At 49.4% G+C, this 21672-nt stretch overlaps 2 protein-coding genes across 4 annotated transcripts in view; one reads left to right on the forward strand and one right to left on the reverse strand.

The window, feature by feature from the left end:
• Window positions 1–5760: 5760 nt before the first annotated feature.
• On the forward strand, window positions 5761–10107 carry COX6C (cytochrome c oxidase subunit 6C). The gene is made up of 4 exons (XM_075549442.1): window positions 5761–5835; window positions 7183–7310; window positions 9640–9768; window positions 9998–10107. Exons 2-3 carry the CDS (start codon window positions 7197–7199, stop codon window positions 9751–9753), a joined length of 228 nt encoding a protein of 75 aa, XP_075405557.1. The 5' UTR covers window positions 5761–5835; window positions 7183–7196; the 3' UTR covers window positions 9754–9768; window positions 9998–10107.
• Window positions 10108–10459: 352 nt separating this feature from the next.
• Window positions 10460–21672, reverse strand: part of VPS13B (vacuolar protein sorting 13 homolog B) — a 731003-nt gene continuing 719790 nt past the window's right edge. The window contains exons 59-62 of one of the 3 annotated variants that reach the window (XM_075549441.1): window positions 18121–18297; window positions 16045–16147; window positions 15205–15454; window positions 10460–11957 (exon numbers count right to left, since the gene is read on the reverse strand). In XM_075549441.1, coding sequence (XP_075405556.1) covers window positions 11712–11957; window positions 15205–15454; window positions 16045–16147; window positions 18121–18297 — 776 coding nt within the window. In that variant the 3' untranslated portion in view covers window positions 10460–11711. The remainder of the gene's footprint in view (window positions 11958–15204; window positions 15455–16044; window positions 16148–18120; window positions 18298–21672) is intronic. The other 2 variants (XM_075549440.1, XM_075549439.1) reach the window with 2 other exon arrangements.

The raw sequence follows: 21672 nt of genomic DNA on the forward strand, positions 1-21672 counted from the left end.
CCTTTTCTGGTAGGCTTGCTTGTCACGCTAGACCAGTGGTTCTCAACCTGTGGGTCACGACCCCTTTAGTGGGTCAAATGATCCTTTCACAGGGATCACCTAAGACCATTGGAAAACATATATTTCCAATGGTTGAGGTCAGCACAATATGAGGAACTGTATTAAAGGGTCCAGCATTAGGAAGGTTGAGAACCGCTGCTCTGGTCTAGATGTTACCTGCGGCCCAGTGGTGGAGTGGCTGAGCCCATGTCCTCTGACTGCCGTGTGCGGCCAGCACGCACACAGTGAGTGCCGGCCCTGAGCACCATCTGGAAGCCAAAGATGTCCCTGTCTGTTGGATTCGCTCTGTTCGCCACACCCCTACATTAAAATAAGCACAAGTTCAAAGTGGATCCCAAAGTAACTAAGAGATCTTATGGCCCGAATCAATTGTCCTATCTTAGATGATAATGTACGTCTCCTTGGCTTTGTTGAATTCTCTTAGAAGTTAAACTATGGTATTCCCCACCCCACCCTGCTTTCTCCCGAACCCCTCCTCTACTGAACTCTGAGGCTTTGCCCTCTCTGTCTCCTTAGTGCAGCCAAGCTCGGCTCTTTCACGGAACAATTTCATTTCACAGAGTTGTTCCTCAGGCTTCTCTGGGCTGGGTGTCAACCTGGCGGTGGTGACCTGGGGAACTGTTTTTCATTACTGCTGCCTCTGCCGTGGTTGGAGGAGTGGCGAGATCGGGTCCTTCCTTTGTGCATAGACCTCGCCATGGTTTGTCTGAGTGGATAACCGCGCAGGTGTTCTAAGTGGGACTTTGGAAGCGGGACTTCAGAACTAACCAGCTAAAGAGAAGCAGGTTAGAAATAATTTCCTGATTTGGGGGCATGACCTCAGGGGCTTCAAAAGACTCTGAATTCACGGCCATCATGTCAATGCCAATTCTTGGTGACTCGATAGGATGGGGTAGAACTGCCTCTGTGGGTTTCCAAGACTGTAACTCTTTATGTGAATAGAAAGACTACTCCCAAGTGAGTGGCTGGTGGTTTTGAACTTCAGACATGGAGGATGGCAGCGCATTTTTTAAGCCATGTGCCATACATATGTGTGCGTGTGGGGTAGGGATGATAGGAGTCTAGTGGTAGGCCACTAAAACTTTTCTTGGAACAGCAAGACTTCTTGTTCATCTCACAAGCTTGTCGAGGGGACAAAATGAAAGCACAGATGTGTAAAGATTTTGCAAAACACTTTCAAGCCTAGAATTGAAGCGCTCTGGGTGTCACCCTGCAGCCAACCAACAGCCAGGGTGAAAAACAAGGAACAGGGACACTGTGAGGAGCATGCTTCCCAGAGCCGTCAACCAGAAGTGGCCCAAAGGACATTTACATCAAAAACTCAGCTGGCCGGGAGAAGTGAAAGGAAACGGGGATCTCTGGGAGGAAGCAGGAAGAAAGGGGGGTAACGGGGAGGGGTCTGTAGCTCATGTTTTGAAACAAAATGCTCATAAATTGTTGAATGGAAAGTGAATTTACTCTCTAAATTTTCACCCAACCACAATTTTAAAAGTTAGAGATATATGTGCATATGCACACATACATCAGCTGTGTTTATATATGTACATATGCATATTTTATATACACACATACATAACTACATGCATATATGCATACATACTCCAAAAAGTTCATGGAAAAAATGGAACTATACAATGGTCTATTAAAACTGTGAGAAAATAAATTTTTGTTTGTTGAAGCCATCCCCTTGTGGGAATTCTGTTAAGGCAGCACTAGATAACTGAGGTCGGTGATGAACTCCTAGATGTCCAGGCCGGGCCCTGCGGCGCCCTAACGACAAAGGGCCAGCATTCCACTCTTCCGTTATGTTCAGACTTGAAGCTTGTTCTGGGCCTAGAACTGTGCTTACATCGTGAGGTAGTCTTTCAATGAAGACTTGGTATGCCAAACAGAATATAACACATTCACTAGTGATGTTTTTTAATGTTTACATGTTGAAATATTTTGTGCTATATTGGGCTTACTATGAAAATTACCTCACTTTTTCTTTTTACTTTAAAGTAAATGGGGCTACTAGAGAATTTGGATAAATCTACCTAAATGTATAGCGTGATATTTTTATGGGACAGTACCACTTTAACACTTAAGATTTTATTTTATTGTTAAAAACAGTTTCATTGGCACATAATCCACGTAGACAATGCAAGATTCGATCACATCAAGAAGAGTTGTCCAATCATTACCACAATCAATTTAAGTCATTTTCTTCTTTCTTGTGCTCCGTATTAGCGTCCCACTTCCTCCCAACCTCTCCTGGCATATCCCCAACACACCATTCGTTCTGTTACTGTCTCTATGGAACATTTATGATTTGAAATGCGGGTCCCCCTTCATAGTCCAGTTGGTTACAGAACTTATCTGGAACGTCTAAGTAGTCTTGGTGGCTCCGTGTCACATCTACAGCTTCGAAGCAAAAGGGTAAGAAAGGTTTCACGGGCAAAAGATGTGGCAAGCCGCTTCTGATAATGATCTCAAAGTCTTGCAAACCCTTATGAATCGGAATGGATGCCACAGGGGGGGGTTGGTTTAGGAAACTTTCAGCAGTCATGTTTGAGAAAAGCGCTAGATTTCTCCTGATGTGCCTTGTTTGCCTTCAATTGCTGACAACTCTCTTTGGACATGGGACCGGTGCTGCAGTTGTCAGGCTTAGCACCCACAAGCAGTTCCCTCTTCCAGCCACATGGCGCCAGAAGGCACCAGTGACAGGGAGGGAGGGATGGAGGGAGCGAATGCTTCTCTGGGATGCAGAACAAGCAAGCTTCCACATCACCTCCAAGTGTGCTGAGTGCAGCAGACCATTTCAGATGCTGACTTGTGCTCGGTCAAGAACAAAGTCCCTGGAAAGAAATGATAGTGTCATTTCACCAGCCCAATCACCAGTCTGTCACTTCATTGTACTATGATGAGGTGCATGTTGCTAGGATGTTGGAAGCCATGCCACTGGTATGTCGATGATCAGCAGGGTCACCCAGGGTAGGCAGGATTCAGTAGGCTTTCCAGACTAAGACTTGGCAGAAAGGCTAACAATTTGCTTCTGAAAATTAGCCTGTGGAAAGCCTACAGCAAACAACAGAGTATTAGCTGGCATGGGGACCATGTGTGTGTGATCTAGTGCTGGCATATTATCTGACACAGTGCTGGGAGATGAGCCTTCCAGGGCTGGAAGACGCTCATGAAGAACAGTGGCCACACCAGAAGATTCACAACAAGCATCCCCAAGAGCAGACCAGGTACCAGCATTCAATGGCAGAGGCCCAGGAAGTGTCTCCTTCCACTGTAGGAGGGAGAGCCCACTTTGATGACCATTAGCACAGCCACATTGCAAGGGGCTTCCAAAAAGGCCAAGCACAAATGGGATTAAACGATCACGGACTTTGTCGGTGAATTTGTACACGCTTTGACAATCCAATTACACGAGCACTAAGTCTTCTTCTTCTTTTTTTTGTAGCAGGGAAAGCAGACTTAGGGAGATTAAGTCATTTACCAGTTTGAATGTAGTGGAGCTAGAGGCCCTAGAAATGAACTTGCACATGGCATCTTGTGTCTCTCATTGTTGTTAGCTCCTGTTTTGTTGATTCTGACTGGTAGCAACTCCATGGGGCAAAGTAGAACCGCCCCGGAGGGCTTTCTAGGTTGAAATCTTTCAGGGAGCACGTGGCCACGTCTGTCCTCTGAGGGCCTGCTGGGAGGGTTGAACCCCCGGCCTTTGGGTTAGCAGTCAAACACTTCACCACCATCCCATTCGGCCTCCATTCACCAGTAGCATTCAAATTCCATTAGTGGGTCACCTTCTGTTATTCGCAGTGGTGTTCTGGGGGCAGGGTGTGGGGACAAAAGGTGCCAAATTTAAATACATGCCACAGAGACTTTTTATTCTGCTGAGAACAAGACAAAAACAGATCAGCTTGACACAGGAGACGATTGACTGGCTGAGGCCTGGTGTCTGCAGGATTCCTGGTCGCATGCGTGGTTCATTCTAGACTGTGGGAAAACAAAGGAATCACGCAGAATCTTGATTGGCAGCAGATCAACTGATGGGACTACAGAGTGTGTGTTGGTGGGGGCGGAGGCGGAGGAGGCACTGGGGAACCTTGATTGGGACTCATACATGATTGCTAATTAGAAAAGTTTACAGGATTGGTTCTGGGGCTCGCCTATACTCTTGGTTGGGTTATGACTCCCTGACCTTGGAGCCTTGGCACCCCAATTTCCTTTGAGGCCAAGACTGTCCCTGCTTGCGGACAGAGCTGTTTTACTTGTGCCAGTTGTCAGCACTCACGTGGAGACTGGATTTAGGTCCAGACTGCACATGGAGTGGAAGCTGTCACCGGAAGCCGCAGCCTCAGCAAGCCAAGCATTTAGAATGTGCATGCTAACACACTGCGTTCCCGTGATGAGCTCTGCGCTTTCTAAACCGCCCACGGTTCTGAAACAACTCTCAGCATTCCAGGCTCTGCATCCAGAGAGGGTCTTTGGCCCCATTCTCCTAACCAATCCTGTCTTTCAGACTAGATTGCTCACTGCTAGGTCAGCAGTTCAAAACCACCAGCTGCTCCACCAGGAGAGAGTAAGGGCTACTTCCATAAAGAGTTACAGTTTCTGACACTCACGGGCAGGTCTGCCCTGACGCGGTGGGTCACTGGGTCGGCATCCACTCACTGGCAGTGAGTTTGGTTTGTGTTCCTGGGGTTCGGCTCTCTTCCCACACTCTCCGTTTCTCCCCTGAAGCATTCCTAGCCGGAGCAGCACACAATCAGTCGTCCTGGGACCCCGTGGGTTAAGGTCGGTGGTCTGAACTCAGCTGCAGAAAGAGGTGGCAGTCTGCTTCTGAGAAGATTTACGGTTGATGGGGCAATTCTACTCGGTTGACGTGATGCCAGTGGGCGTGGTGTTTCTGGGTTTTAGGTCTTTGGGTCAATGATGGGGGTGGGAGGGTAGGGGATGGAGGAATGGAGACAGGAATAGAGAGAACTAAGCCAAAGCCACTGTCTCCAGTAATGTAAGACTTAGACCCTACAGGGCCGAGGAGAACTGCACCTGTGGGTTTCTGACACCCCATCCTTATGTGAGGAAGACGGCCTCGTCTTTCTGCCTCAGAGCAGCTGCTGGGTTTGAACTGCTGATCTTGTAGCTGGCAGCCCAACCTCATTATACCACGAGAGGAAGTGGGGATAAATTAAACACAGTTAAACCCCTTGTCTACGAATAGCTTCTGACTCATGGCAACCCTGTAGGACGGCGCGGAAAGGCTTGTCTCATTAAAAACTCACGGCCATAAGCGAATCTCGCTCAGCCACCCTGTAGGGCAGTGTAGAACGGCTCCCTGGGGGTTCTGAGGCAAACAGCCTCGCCTTTATTCAGCAGAACGGTCATCGAGGGTTTCCAGGAATGTCCGTAATGGTCACGGAAGGAGCCCTGGTGGCGCAGTGGTTAAAGCTCTCGCCGCCCACGCAAAGGCTGGCCCTTTGGAGTCCCTAGCCGCTCTGCGTGTGTGGGGCTTCACAGCCGTGGAGACTATGAGGCCGTGCGAGGCTCTATTGGAGATGGCGATGGGTTGGGATCATCTCGGTAGCACGAGGTTTAAGGAATTCAAACTTCTTCCAACTCAGAGGGGCCAAGGCAGGCCAGCAACGCTGGGAAGCCGTTGAGCGCGCTCGAGGGCTTTGGAGCCTCCTCAGCCACCGTACGACCTCCCCCGCCCCCGCCCGCCCGCGCCTGCGCGTTGCCCGCGCGCCGTCCATTTCTGCTGCAGTCGGGAAGGACGTCTGCCGTGAGGTGAGTGGTGGGGTCTTTGGCGTTTCCTCGCGTTCTGGTCCCACCAGCCGCCGCCTCCCCGCCCGACAGCCCTCTGCCTGCCCTCCCTCCCTCTGTCACGACGGAGTCGGGATCCCGCATTTCCGCGTCGAGGACCTTCGGACCTCGCCGCTCCGGCCCCGCGTCCCAGCTTGTCTTTTGGAGTCTGAGTGACCTTGGCTGGGTCACTTGACCACCGAAGCCCAGGGTTGACACCCGGCAGGCGGGCGGGCGCCTCAGCAGTGCCCGCGTTGGCGGGGAGCGAGGCCGGTGGGCAGGTGCGCCCCGCCTGCGGCGGGGAGCGGGGAGCGGGGCCGGGTTCGAGGCCAGCGGCGAAGGCTCGTCGCCTGGGCTCCCGTCCGAGCCGCAGCCTTTGGAGTGACCTTGGGAACGTTGCTTAGGCCACGAGGACCGCACTCGTCCGGAGGACGGTGACGTTAACCGGAGCCGCGTACTTGAAGGTCCAAGAGCATCCACGGCCTTTCCTGCCGACTCCACCTCAGCCCTGGATCGGGCCGACCGGCAAGGCCGCGAACAGCGGGGGAGAGTTGAAGGCGTCTGGATTTCAGGGTCCTTGGACCCGCAGGCACCCGTCCGGAAATCACTGGGCGCGTCTGCAGAAGAGCCCTTTCGGCAAGCTTTAAGAAGCAAAGCTGTCCCTTGGAGGACTTAGGTGTGTCCAACACCAGCCACGGAGCTCTTTAGTGGTGGAAGCCGGGCACTGGAGAAGAATCGATGCCTTTTGAATTAGGGTGTTGGTGAAAAATCGACATTACACTGTGAACTGCCGGGAAAACGAACAGATCCATCTGGGCAAGTGTGCATCCAGAGCGCCCCTGAGAAGTGCGGTTGAGGAGACTGGAACTCAGACTTCCTTACTGGGGTGGCTTGTATGTAACAAGCCCGGCAAAAGAGAACATGATGGATTGACCTCCAGGCTGCAACATTAGGCTCAAGAATGACGCTCGGGACCAGGATGATGGGAGGGTGTGGGGTGGGGAGTCAATTCGAACGTACCCCTGTGGTCACAAGAGTGACACAGTTGTCTTGAAGATTGAATGAGTTGGAGTTAATAATAAGCATTTGTACTTAGAAACACTACCGTAAAAGTGTCATTTCTCTTTGGTGGTTGGGAGGGATTTGTAGATGTTGATCCTTTCCGTTGGGCTCCAGCTTGTGGGACTTTTAACATGAGAGAGTAAAAGATGGAGCTAAGCCAGAAAACATCCCATGTCCACTGTCTGGGGCTCTCCAGATACGAAAATGTAAGTTCTTTATTTTACTCTACAGTTTCTCAGGATGTTCTTTTATTGCTATTTTATCTGGCAGGGAGAAGAGCCGCCATGTCTTCCGGTGCTTTGGCGAAACCTCAGATGCGAGGCCTTCTGGCAAGGCGTCTGCGGATTCACATGGTTGGAGCATTCATTCTATCTCTGGGGGCTGGAGCTTTCTATAAGGTACGCACGCTTGTTCTGTGCTTGGTGCTTGTGTGATTTTTAAGACGTGGTTTATGAATCAGGGTTGAGTAGGAGCCCTTGAGCCCGATGTCTAAGGTGAAAGCATTTGGTTTTTTACTAGTTTAACTAGACCATTGTTTGACTTAAAGGCAACTTTTAGGAGACATTGGTTCTTCAAGACTCAAGGTTCAATTGACAACACCTATGGCTAATGGATAGGTTACCCCCAAACTCCATGAAATCCAAAATTTGGACTTCTGTAGGGGAATTAAAAAGGGGTTCTTACAAGAACATCACCACCACCACCACCACCTAAAAATCAAAAGCAAACACCACTGGCCTCAAGTGAATTTTGACTCCCAGTGATCTTGTATAAGGTTTCTAAATCTGTAAATCTCAATGGGACCAGAAAGCCTCATCTTTGTTCCTAGGTAGTCTAGTGGCTTCAAACCACCAGCCTTGTAGTTAGCAGTCCCCAAATTTACAAAAGAACCTCATACTTGAGGGGGTACCCCCCACAAAACAACTTTTCCCCCAAAGCTATGTATTTAATTTTTTTTACAAAACAACCTAGTCACCTTTAAAGCACTCTCCATTACACTTGATACATTTGTCAAATCTGAGTTTCCATTCTTGGAAATATTTTTCAAGCTCATCTGTTTGGATGGCTGACAGCACCTCCCTCATTTTTTTCTTCACCTCTTCTATGTGGTCAAAATGCTGTCCTTTCATGTCCCTCTTCATTCTCGGAAACAAAGAAGTTGTACTAAGCGAGGTCAGGTGAGTAAGGTGCATGGGGCAAGAGAGGCATGGCTGATTTTTGCCCCAAACTGGCACACTGAGATGGCTGTGTGAGCAGGTGCATTGTCGTGGTGGCAAAACCAGCCCGTCTGTCAGAAATCAGGCCTTTTTTGTTGCACATTAGGCAATCTTTTCAGAAAATGTAAATAGAAAGTTTGATTAACAGTCTGACCTGGTGGAACAAGCTACACTTTCCCTCTCACATAAAAAAACAAAACAAATGAGCATCGGGTTTTTGGGGGTACCCCCTCGTATATAACTATTTGTAAAACTTTTAACTTTTCAAAAAATTAGTATAAAGACTAGTCCAGAGACGTCCCAAATGTCCCATTTCTAAAAAGCTGTACCACCCCATTATCCTTTTATCCTCCACCATCCCTCCCTTTCTTGTTCCCTCATATCCTTGGGCTCCGCAGTTTGCCGCAACGCTCAGCTCAGGACACGTTAAGGCAATGGCTTATGTGGTCGCGGGTGCTGCTAAGTCTCAGCTCCAAAGTCCCGACCCCGGCAAGAGCCCTCCGATTCCACGGGGTTGAGACCCGGTGAGGCCAGGGAGAGGCGGCACTGAGATAGAAAATGTCTGAAAGCCAGAGCAGCTCTTCCTGCTTCTGTAACTTCTCATTGGGGAAGGGGAGAGGACCCGAAGGGCTTTTGGTAGAAGTGTGGTTTTTACCTTCTGCAGGACATACTCGTGGAAGCGGCGTGGTTGATTTTCCTAATAACAAGTTAACAGATTGTTCAGTGGTGGGTCCTAACAAGCCTCCCTTCATTGGGTGGCGTTGGGGTTCTACAAGTTGTGTTGTAAAACAAGGGAAGGGCTACCTTTGTTAACTAAATTAGGTGGATGGTTCTGTATTTTTGCTGTGCCTTCACTGATGTGGGTTGGCACATTCAAAATTTTTACTAGTGTTTACACGCACTGTAGGATTTGAGTTTGGATCATAAACCACACTGTGGAGGAGAACTGCCATATGCAACATATGTACAAATGTGCTTGACACAATGGCTGGATGGATGGTGATAAGAGCTGTAAGAGCCCCATAAAATGATGTTAAATGATTTAATAAAACAAACAAACCTGCCATATGACAGACTTAGATTTGAATCCTAGTCAAGCGACCTGCCATCTAATGTTTCTTCCTAGATTTCGATCAAGTCACTTAAACTTGAGTCCATTTCCTCATGTGTAAAAGTTCTGTGCCTGCTGTTGCGGCTTGACTTGACATTGATGTGTAAACCGCCCATCCTGGTCTATGCCTTTGAGAGGCAGAGGGCTTCTCAGAATTCCTTGAATTCTTATTGTGGCTTCAATTGAACCAGAGTATTTCACCCTGTCTCAGAATTCATTCTCCCTATCACCTTTTAGTCTTTTGGGTGTCGTTGGCTTATGGCTGTTGTCAGCCGCAGACCTGTCACCTCTTTGTCCTATGAAGTACAGGGTTCAAACTAAAGGTGAACACAAACATTTAGCCATCTAATTTCCAATCATCGAAAACAACGCCTGCTGAATGAACTTTGTTATTTTTAGTTTGCAGTTGCTGACCAGAGAAAGAAGGCTTATGCAGATTTCTACAGAAATTATGATTCCATGAAGGATTTTGAGGAGATGAGGAAAGCTGGTATCTTTCAAAGTGCAAAGTGATTGTGGAATGGAAAGGTAATACATTTTACTTCAATCTACTTTAAGTTCATATGCATTTCTCAAATGATGCTCTTTAGTTTTTGGGGTTGACACTAGAACATCACACTTGTAGAGGGCCTTCAGAAGGAGCCCTGTGATGGTGTAGTGGTTTGAGTATTGGGATGCTTTGACCTCTGGTGACCTCAAAAATAGTGACAGTATTGAGCGAATATTCCTTAAGTAACTATTGTGCTTTTCTCCACAGAATTTCTTCAGATTGATTCCATGAACGTCACTGGCCTATGTCCTTGAACTGTGAAATATGACGGTGGGCTATGGAGTAGTTTCTCTTGGTAAATAAACAATTAACAAATACGTTGGGCAGTAAGTCTTTACTATCATGACCGGTACCTTCCAGGCATGAACCAGCTGTGGATTTTTAACTGGTTATGCATCCTACGAAGGTGGTTTAAAAATGTCTTCATTATATCTTTGGGAGTCCTTTTCGCTGAAGTATTAATAAACCTGACTCCTGGATTGACACTGTGGCTTAAGACAACTGAAGATGCATAAATCAGTCAGTAGCTCATCCTGCTGCTCACAGGGCCCAATGAGCAGTACTGACAGCAAGTGTTAGGAAGGACAGGACAGACACACCTTTCCCGGTGGAACCTTTCCTTAGCCTTCATTGCCATTCTTGGTAGCCCTGCTATTACCAGGTAGATGAAGTGGATAATTGAACATTTAAATTCTATGCTTAGTATTGCTTTACTGAATGAAGAGCTAGTAGTGTGCACAAGAAATTAAGGCAGTGTGTCTTATCTGGACAAACAGGTCTTTAAGTTATCTAACTGGAGGTTAACTTTGCTAATGGCTAACAAGAACACGGTAACTTCTGGGGCCTTTAAAAATCAAAGTTAGTTTAATCACTAAGAAAGAACAAATCTTTGATCAATCTTAAACGATGGAAATTGTGTTACCCCAAGTCTCCGCAAACAAACAGCACAGGGAAAGTAAAGTCCCTGGCGGGAATCAACATGTATGTGAAATTGTCAGTCATTTGGGGATACCTTTTATTTTAAATTATAACAATTTGTAATAGTTCTTAGAAGCAGTTTGGAAAAGTACCATCAAAGATACAATATTTACATTCTTAAAAATAAAAGATTGACTTGTTACTTTTGAGATTGACAAAACAATCACTTTACGTGACTTACATAGGAAACTAATGAAGAGAAACCATTTTTAAAGTTCAGCCCAAAATTGTTGACATTCTTGTTTTCTATAAATTGTAGCAACGCGTGAGCGTTAAAGACTAGTGGGTGTTTGGATTAACATTTTCTTAGCTTCTCTCAGTTGTAGGTGACAAGTTATAGGCCCAAGTTTGGGTGTCTTCACTCTTAATTTATTGGAATAAGAAATATTCATCAAACATTTAAGATGATGTCTGGTGACCTAAGATTTGGAAAGAAAACCTTGTGGCGGATTGCTCTCCTTGTTAATCCTGCAGTTCTTGGTGGCTCCTGTTGGTTAGCATGTCTGGTCGTGGCATCTATGGAATCTGAAACTCAACTAAGCACTCGGGCTCTCTCGTTACTGGTAGTTACTAACTCTGGTTTGCTGATTGAGACAATAATTTTTTCCAAAATGCACCTGAACAACCATCAGAATGTTCTGTAAACCTTGGAAAGAACAGGTTTCAGAGGGCAAATAACCAGCTTTCAAGACAACAACAGCATCAGCTATGGAACAGATTTCACAAGTTAAACAGTGGTGTCTCGGCGTTTAATTTCATCTGACGAAGCCAAACCTTTGCAGGCACACTGGTAGAATTAGATGGTTTCTTTGCCCCCAAACAGGTGGGAATAGGGTTTGAACTCTAGCTCTCCCTTCTAAAGCCTGATCAGTTAGTTCTGCACCTGAGTGGCATGAGCACTTGAACAGGAATGCACTTTGTGTGTGAGGAACACAGAGAGGGCTCAGGGGAACCCTTTCCTCAGGGCTTTCTTTTTCACCATAGTAAATGTACTGATGAAGACCCGAACAAAATCGGGGTCGGCCGAGTAGTGGTAGGTTTTGACAGTAGAGGGGAACGGTTCCACAGGGACCACAGGGCACGGTGTTGTGGAAGACGAGCTGGGAGCCAGGTGACAGGATGTCTTGGTGATGTAGTCCACAAGTCTGTTGTACTGCTGTTCTGATAGCCTCTCTCGGACTCCATCCACCTGGGACACAAAAGTAGAGAGTCCATTGGGTGCTAAACTCAAGTATTCTTGGGCCTTGATGCATGTACACAGTATGCCTTTTTCTTTATCAAAATGTTATTTAAAACAACCTCTACCCACCCACTCAGCCTGCCTGCCTCCTGTGGCAAATAGCAGTGACATTTGTAACAGTAAAACGAGCGTTCTGCAGAGAGGACAGCTTGTGCGTAAGTATTTGATGTTACATAGAAGTTCGCGTGGCTGAGCTGGTGATTTAATGTTTTGCTTATTAACAATTCCAACCGTTGAGGACCATAGAAGCATGCTTGTCCTCTGTTTACCAGGTCTCATCGTAGTAAACAGTTAAAGTTCTGTCAATCCATCTTTCCCTGAACCTCTTCAGTTGAGCCAAAAAAGTGGAGAGAAGCAAGTCTCAAACCAGTGGCTCTGGACAGGGCATCAAAAAATAAATACATTTTCTGTTTTTATAAATAGGATTTAAAGCCAGAGAAAACAGAAAAACTGGGCAGAACAAGAGGAAAGTTTTATGTGCAGGGAGGATGCAAAGTACATTTATGGTTCATCAAAGCCTGGCTTTGCATCAGTAGAACTCAAATGGGCTACATTACCTCTGCTCTGGAGCTGGACTTTCCGAGAAAGCACCTGACCAGAGCGGTCAGCGCAGTGAGCCCCTCCCCCTCTCTCCCACCGCACACAAATCCTGCCCCTATCTTGTGTCCCTTGGGTGGATGGGGCATTTCCAAAAGGAGCCATTGGCCTGTTTGAATCAGGGATGACCACTGACTTTGTAGTGGTTTCTACCTATGAGTTAGTGAGCATGACCACTGAAGAATAAGCATTTTAATGAGGTCTTTTGACCTCTTGAAGCAATACCCTGAAGAGTTCCTGTATCACAAGCATGGGCACGCTCGCCCAAGAACATGCAGGAATCCAGTGAGAAGGGAAGAGAGTGAAGGGGGTGACCACAGCATTGCACAGAGGACATGTATTCCATGCCTCCCACGACTCGCTGACAGATGAAAGCGGTGCACCACGCGGAACATGTGAAAGCGCTGCGGATCTCCTGTGAGGGGGGTCAGGACTCCGCGGGAGAGCTCTGAATCTGCACAGGCCTAGCTGCTCCTCCTGAACGGCAGCGCAGGAAAACCCATGTTGTGAAAGGAACCTGGCCAAGGCATAAACTGACCTTCCTGACTCACTCTGAGCCTTTCATAAGGGATTTCAATCATGGGCCAGGCACATTAAGCAATTAGTACCCTAAAAATGGCTGCATGGACCAAGAAAAGCAAACGCTGGCTTAAAAAAAAAACCCACCAGAAACCTGAATCTGGCCCTTTTGAATGTACTGAATGATGTCATCTACAAATTAATCCCTTCCAAAATTCAAAGAAGCTGTGTTTCCTAGCATCTTAGGCAAATGCAATCAATCACAAGAGAATCCATTTATGTAATGATCTTATGCTGCTTAGTTTTCCCTCAAAGATGGTAGATAGGCATCCTAGTGGGGGTGCAGCACCATCCCTCACCCATAAAACACAGGTCACTTCACTGCCTGGAGGCTCCACTGTCTTGAACAGACCAGAAATGAGCATTTTGTCTAGTTTGCGCTTGCTTTTGGGTGGGCGGGACATCCAGGCCACAGGCAGCTGGTTTACAAGGAACTGCTTCTAGGAGGACTTGAGACTTGAGGAGCGGGTACAGAAAATATAACCCAGAGGCCGAAGGCTCACGGGTTCTGCTTCATTTGATCCCAACCTGCCTTGATCCCTAGTAACGGCAGGGACCTGTGTCGGGCATGGTGTCCAGAGCTACAGCGCTCTGACTCTGAAGTCATACTTCAGTCTTGGCAACTACTGGGAGTGGTAACTGCCTATCACCTGTGTAATCCCTGACAAACTGATGTTTGCGCCCGCCAGCTCTTGAGAATTCATTCTTCACAGGAACTTCAGACACAAGAGTCAGGGAGATGGCTCATGATTGTAGACATGAGAGTTTTGCAGCAAGGGATGAATCTCCCATCTGAATAGTTTAAGATAGGAGATTTTCCCAAGCAGCTAAGGAATAATGATGGTCACAGATATTCCTTAGAGCCTTGGAGCTTTCTCATTAAGGACTCAAGACTGGAAGATAATACTATTCCCTGCCAAATCCTGTAGCCAGATCACTGCTGCTTTATTGTCAACTGGATCAGAAGATGTTGGCAGATCCAATAGCGTCAGCTTGGACATCTGACCTCTGTTTATTCCCAGAAAGTCATCAACTCCAAGCAGCCATGTGGTCCTCCAGCCAAGTCCCGGCTGAAGGCCTGACTGATTATGATCCAAGAAAATAGAGAAATCTCTGAGTTGTTGTAGTTGGCTGCCTTCCATCTTCTCAGATAATTTTACCCAAACAGTGGTGAGAGGGAGATGCAGGCTCCCATACCGGAGCGAAAATAATGAACGCGGGAATCAGGTAGAACTTGCTAGATGCAACTTTGCTGTCATTGCTGGGGTCACTCAGTCCCCACATGAGGATCCCAGATTGCTACTCGGGGCCCCGTGGCTTGGGAGTCACCTGGGAAGCTGGTGGAGCTAAGGGCCGCTTCCCAGTTAGTGAACAGAAAGATGGAGCTGAGGCTTAGTGCTCAGTTCTCAGCACTTATTTGACAGCAACTTGTCTTTGGCCAGGAATTAGCACATCTTGAACTTTGGACCAAGATGCTGTCTTAGGAAACGTGCACCGGGCCACCTGGAAAGCAGGACAGGGCTCAGGGTCGTAACATTTTGACCCTTGAAGTCTCAGGAGTTGGGGCTGGGGGAGGAGTGAATCCCTCTGGCTTGTCAGCTTGTGAAGGTCTGGCCCTGCTGCCCAAGTCTTGTTTCAGGTAATGCCCCCAGTTCTGGGGCAGGCAGTTCTCCGGAGCCACCTCGTGACATTTCAACTGGGACGTGCTGTACTGAGTGCAGGTGTGGACCAGGAGAGCTGCTTCACAGGTTGATCCTGGATGCCCCTGTCCAACCTGCTCACTGTAGAGCTCTGCTGCCCTGCCCACCCTGTACCCCAGCCCTGGCCAATCATACCAGCCAGGTCCCCCGCCCTAGGCTGACACCATCCCCCTGACACTGCTGGGCTCCTGTGTGAGGCTCCGAGGCGGTGGTCCCTCAGCACCATCGCTCCTTCCTCCCTAGTTCCCAGTCATCCATCAGCCCATGGTTCAGCCTCACTCACTCATTCAGCCCCGGCTACTTCATTTTCTGAAACGCACCTCCACGTCACAGGCCACCCTCGGCTGCTTGAGCTGCAGGACCAGCAGGTTCTTCTGTTCACTGTCCTGTGTGCAATCAATCTCTGTGATCGGGAAGGCCTGCTGCTGTGTGTCCTCACTGATGCTCACCACGAAGAGCACTTCTGATGTCAGTAGCAGGCAGCCCTCGTGCTCCTGGCCAGAGCCCCTCACCAGAACCACGTCCAGGGCCATGTGCACTTCTGGTCTGCCCAGAGACTGGAGCATCCTCCTGTTTGTGAAAGGAGAGTCGGGGGTGAGTCCCTTCTTAAGGCTTCCTGCTTGTCCCTTAGGGCACCTCCCCTACACACCTCCTCTCAGTGGGTGGGTGTGCACAGACACACATACACCGCCTTCATTAATCTGATAGGCAAATGTGTTAACTAGAAAGGCCATCTCTCCAGTTCTCACACGTTCTGGCCAAAAGAACCTGCTGTGTTGGAGGACAAAGTTCTCCCTCTGCTCAGGTTGGGCCCTTTCCTCCCCACTAGAAATAGCACCCTTAACTGGGACACAGCTGTTGGACTAGGTGCATTTATGTTGTTGGACAAGACGACAATGAGAACAGTGGTTCCCCACAGAATTCCTGGTGGGGTCTGGGTTTGACAGTGAGGTTGGGCAGGGTTCTGCAGCATCCCTCTCCCCACTCCCCACCCACCCCCGAGCCCTGAGCCCCCAACTGGACCAGCAGCCTCCTCTGGCTGCTCCTAGATACCCTTGTGCTGCCCAAGCTGCTCCTCCGAGGTTCCCCTGGAGAGCAAGCCAGGACCTCTTAGTAAACAATGTAGCCCTGCAACCGAACAAGTATCTAAACCATGTTACCAGACGTATTTGACATGGCTGTTGGGAGCCTGGTCAGCATGTAGATCACGTGGCTGATAGCGCTGTTTGGGAAGCTGAGAAAGTCCAGCTCCGTGTAAAATACCTGTGGTAAGAGAAGGGAGTTGTATTAGTTTTCTCAAAATTTCCATGCTGTCATCTGCTTAGAAAACCAAAAACAAAGCCATAAAACCAAACTCACTGCCACTGAGTTGATTTTGACTCAAAACGACCCTTGCAGGGCTGGGTAGAATGGTTCCTCTGAGTAGAAATCTCTTTCTCCCACAGAGTGGCTGGTGGTTTCGAAATGCCAACCTTTCAGTTGGCAGCCCAGCTCATAACCAATGTGCCACAAGAGCCACCCATAAGATGTTACCGATGAAAACGTCACATCTTTGGAAACAGCTGTACACATAGCTAATTTCATTCAATGTTACATTCCCCACTTTCAATCTCACATTAGCTGTGACTGAAACAATCAGCCATTAAGGAAGCATCTTGCTTCTGAGACTAAGCGTCTAGCTTACTTCACATTCTATAAAATGTGTTTGAAAAAATTCAGAATTTTAAAACTCCTTAATACCAAAATGCCCTCTCCCCCATCTTATGCTATGTCTGGTCAGTAATAGAGAAACACAACATACACAGACACAAAGGCATGACGTTTGCCGAGATATAGTATTTACATGTTAAGTGACTTAATCCAGCTGTTAAACATGAAGCCGTATATATTTATGAGCCCTCACGGGGTGGGGGCGGGGGTGGGGGTGCTCTGGTTTACGACGCGCTCTCCCTGGTGCCAGCCTCAATGAGGGCAACCCACAGCAGCCACACCAGCCCGCCCCCTCCACTCCACAACCAAGGTTGGTACAGCGCGTGTGCTTTCTGAGGGCTTGTAAATGTTTATAAACAAGGCACAGTCATTAGACGGAGAGTTAGTGGTTTGTAAAAACTTCAGTGCAGTCATAAAAGCTTTACAAGAGCGATGGAAAGCAAGGAGGCCGTGAGAAGTGCCCTGTGGAGATGCTCTTACATAAGGGAGAGCGGCGAGGGCTGGTCAAGGCGGAGGAAGCCAGGCAGCAGAGCTGAGGCAGGGCGGCTTTACCTTGCTGGAGTCCGTATCAGAAGAAATACGGTTTTTATTAATGTGTAAAATCCATGAGAATTTCGCTTTTCCCACTTGGGAATTGCTAGGATGATTCTCATCAGTTTCCCTGGGAGTGAACATGTCACTCATGGGAGGAAGGCTGGCAGGGGCGGGGACAAGCAAAGAGGAACACGTGTGCACGTCTGGGTGGTCTCTGAGGAGCCTTTCTGGGCGGTGGTCTGTGTGGGCATTATCTCTATCTCTGCGGCGTCCCGCTTGCCCCGACTGGCTGCCTCTGTCAGCTCTCTTGGGGGAGACTAGGGCCAGATGCGGGTAGCTGTGTGCTCCTGGTCCGACACGGAAACCCTCCTGTCGGCTGTGACAGACAGTCTGCTTTTACGACCAGAATGGTCCAGCCCACGTAAGGTAAAAAGGTAACAATTATAGCCACGTGCTTGCTAAGGTGACTTTAATGTGCCCTTGCTCAGAGTGCACAAAAGCACGGGGGTGGGTGCTCTCATACACCCCAGCCCTTGTCAGCTCCTGGAGACACAGGGGCAGACCCTGTGCCAGGTCCCAAGTCCCCCACTCCCAGCACTGCCAGCCTACATGTGCACATGCGTGCACACACCTGGCCTCTTCATTTAAAGGCATCTATCTTCCTGCCTTTCCTTTCTAATTTCTCGCTGCAAAAAGAATTCTTTCCTCGGCTGCAGAATAGTCCCCACACTCCATGCACTCTCTCACGGGTTACTTTTCATCAGTCTATCAGTTTCTCTCGGGCCTTCTATTACTTGCGCACACTAGACTTCCTATTAATCTTGTCCTACGACTGTTTTATTAGTAGTAATAATGCAGTCTGAGTGTATGCAAGCCTAAGGAGGTGAAAAAGATGGCGACCATTTGTCCTAGTTCAACCCTCTACCTACCTTGGGCAAGCCCAGCTTCTCACAGGGAGCCCCACCCCGCCTCCCCTGCCCCACCCAGCTCACCGTAGCCTGTCTGCGACACCAGCTCCGCAGCTCCTCCGATGGGCTTGGTGAACACCCCCATGAGGCCTTTCCCCACCCCCGAGATAACGCCCTTGGCCTTGTGTCCTGCAGAAGCCCGCGCCTCCGCTGTCTTCTGGAAGTTCTGCATTGGCTGGTCAACAATGCCAGCAATTGCCCCTGAAACAACAGCAAAGGGAACCCTTCAATCTGAAACAATCTGCTTGATTTGGATTGAAAATGAAACCCCACCCTCATTAGGAAGTTCTTCACATCGGTTCACCAGTGACGTGAGCACATCAAGGGCTCTTTACATTAGATATTGAGATGGTCATCAAACAGTGTTCAGACCGGGTCTGGCCTACCACCTTCGGGCTCGTGCCTTGAGTTCTGAATTTCACTCCCATACCAGGCTCTTCCACAGGGTCAACCTTCCTCCCCTTGTCCGGCAGCACAGGGAGGACCCAAACAATTCCTTAGAAGGAGAGGGTCTGCCTTGGCTCCTGACCCCTAGTCCATTTCATGGAATTCTCCCAAAGGAACAAAGTGGGGGGGGGGTCAGCCCCTCAGTGTGCTCTACTCATTAAAAAGGCAGTTGGCAGTGTGAGACTTACTGTACTGGGGTTTATAGGTGCGGAGCGGTTACTGTGTGCCAGCGACTACACGAAGCTTTACACAAGCACTTAAGACGCCTAATCCTAGGAGCTAGACACTCTTTTATCTTCTCTTCTAAATAAAGACACAGGCCCAGAGAGGTTAAGGAGTTTCTCCCAGGGCTGTTAAATGGAAGAGCAGGCAGGATTTGAGTCTAAAGCATCCGAGTTACAGTTAGCTGGTTTACAAACTGCAAGGAAAATCTGCCAATCTTGGGAATCCTGTCTGTCACAACCAGCTGTGGAAGGCCACTCCTTCTGTGCTTAAGAACTGCTCAGTTTTGCCTTCAGGTGGACTATGGAACCAGACCCTGAGCTTGAAGATGACTTCAAAACAAAAACACAACCCAAACTCACTGCCCTCGCGTTGACACTGATTCAAAGCAACCTTAAGGACCACACGACTGGCCCTGTGGGTTTCTGAGGCCAACTCTTTATGGGAGTAGAAAGCCTCATCGTCTTGCTCCCTCAGACCAGACTGGCTGGTGGTTCTGAACTACTGACCTTGTGGAAACCCCTCCACCTTTCTGATGGTCCAGTGTGTGTACAAGGCTTGAGGGTCCAGTCAATGAGGAGATCTAGTCAAGGAAGGAGTGGAGGGTCCTGTAACCCTGCACCCATTGACTTTGTCGATTCCGGCTCCAGGTGACCCTGCAGGACAGAGGCAAACTGCCCCACAGGGTTTCCAAGGCTGTGACCCTTGCTGAAGGTGACCGCTCATCTCCCCCGCACAGAGCAGAGTGGCTGCTGGGTGGCTGGCCAGCCGCTGAGCCTCGTGATGCATCGCCTCACCAGGCCTCCCGAACAGTGAGCTCTAGGGGCTCGTTCACCTGGGAGCTCCCGCTTCTCTAGTGTCCCAGGCCTAACCTCTAGAAGGGGCCTAGCCCTGATCAGACTGTCCGTGAAGGGCTAGGGACAGCGTGTATGTGCTAAACTGCAAACGGGTCCCTGCCTGGAGGCTCACTCTTGATTGTCCCAGCTCTTCCGCCACTGGTCGAGGTGAGGGCTCTCTTTGCTGTGGCTTTGACAGATCAATTGTTTGGGGGGCGAGAAAAGTAGAGTACCTGAAACATGACAAGGTGTGAGATGCCGTGTGTCTGAGGAGCTGCCGGATCGAAGGCCTCCGCTCAACACTGGGTCTTCGAGGTGGAGCATGGCTTTGTCACACACATAGAGGCCTGGCTGCTTGCCAGGTGCCAGGTGCGCCTCCTCCCAGACACCAGAGAGGCCACGAGAGCCCGGCAGCGGTTCACGGTCTTTTCAATGCTACCCGAGGGGAGCTTTCTCCCAGGACTTCCAGGCTTCTCTACGGAGTCCAGCCCGGCGAACTCCTACAACTGGTCAATTATTTACTGCCAGACGGGCAGACTCAGCCCTCTGCCTTTAGAAACGGGAAATTGATCCCCAAACTTGTCTGCTGGCGTCCGGCCTGTGAGGTGGGCGGCACATGGAGCGGGCTGTGATGTGATGAAATGGGGGTCTGAGGGGGAGCAGGAGCCTCCGTGGGCTTTCACCAGACCCTGGGAAAGCAGAATTGGGGAAGGGGTCTGAACCCTTTAATTTAGTAGCAAGAAAAGAAGGGCGTCCCTCACCCTCCTCTGATGGTCTTCTCCAGCCTCAGGCGGCATGCTGGCTCTGAAAGTCCCTACTTTGGGGTGGCACTGCCCGGACCTGGCAAGTGTTTGCAGGATGCTGTGCTTTATTTTGGGCCCTTCTGGGTAGGTCTCAAAGCAACCGTAACTGCGCTACAGTTCAGAGACAATGGTGGCCCAGAGTGCACGGCCCCTGGCCACAGGCTCTTTTTCTGCCCGGCAAAGGTGCGCACACTGAGAATGTAGCCCTTGGGTCTGCCTTGGTGACCTCTTCACTTCCTAACACGTGGGAACAGGCCTGGGAGGTGGTGGTGAGGTGAGTGTGTTCACACGTGGGTGCGCATGGGTGGGTGGGGGGTAGGTACTATGTGGGAGCAGGATCTCTGGGTTTTATACTCTCCTGTCATTCCGAGGGCGGATGTCGGTGGGGCTTGAAGACACAGAAGGGGCATGGTGTCGGGAAGGCGACACCAGAGGGAGGCCAGGAGAAGGGGTCAGAAAAGCCACTGGCCCTGGCGTCCTGCTGTGGTTCTCACAGGAGGTGTGTGGGAGCATGGGAGTGCCACTGGGACACAGAGGGCGCATCCTCCCGGGTGGGTTCCAGGCTGGAGTGTGGGTGTTGGAGGAATGGATTTGGTAAATGTGGGCAAGGCTGCTGCCAATTCTGCAGGCGAAGCAGAGGTTTTTTTCCCAAAATGTCACTGCATTCAGAAAATGTGGGACACTCGTCCTGAATGCTCTCCGCCAACCAGCGAGTCCCCTCTCTAGTCTGGTTTCAAGTGCCTCCTTGGAGAGCAAGGTCAGTGCCAAGAGGCCCCCAGGCCCAGGTGGGGGGAGATGCTTTTCTTCCTGCCCCAGAACCTAACATTGTCCATCATCTGCTGGAGGCCTGGCCCCTTTGCCATGCCTTGGTCTTGGAGACCATGCGACACGGCAGATGGGGAGGGGCCTGCCACGGGTCAAGTGTTCTCTCAATGAAGTCAAACTCAGTGAGCCCAGGTTTGCAGAGGAAGCAGTTGGATGGATTCCAAATGAGCACACGACGATTCTAATTGCAGTTGGCACTAAACTACAGGTGGTCACCTTAAACGCTATTCCTGGATGGCAGCCTATGCGCTCTCACTAGCGCAGACATGGTAAGATCATCATGCTCGCCGGGAGGAAAGGGAGCTGGTTTGGGCCAAGCTTGAGTCCACTGTGACCTAACACCTCAGAGGAGTCCAGAAGTGGGCAAGCTACTCAGAGGGCGTCCTGGGCTGGGAATGGAATCCCCTGGATGGGGGGTCAGCGTCCCTGGTGTTTGCAGGTCT

This window comes from Tenrec ecaudatus, chromosome 5 (genome assembly GCF_050624435.1).
Source record: "Tenrec ecaudatus isolate mTenEca1 chromosome 5, mTenEca1.hap1, whole genome shotgun sequence".
Taxonomy (NCBI): Eukaryota; Metazoa; Chordata; class Mammalia; order Afrosoricida; family Tenrecidae; genus Tenrec; species Tenrec ecaudatus.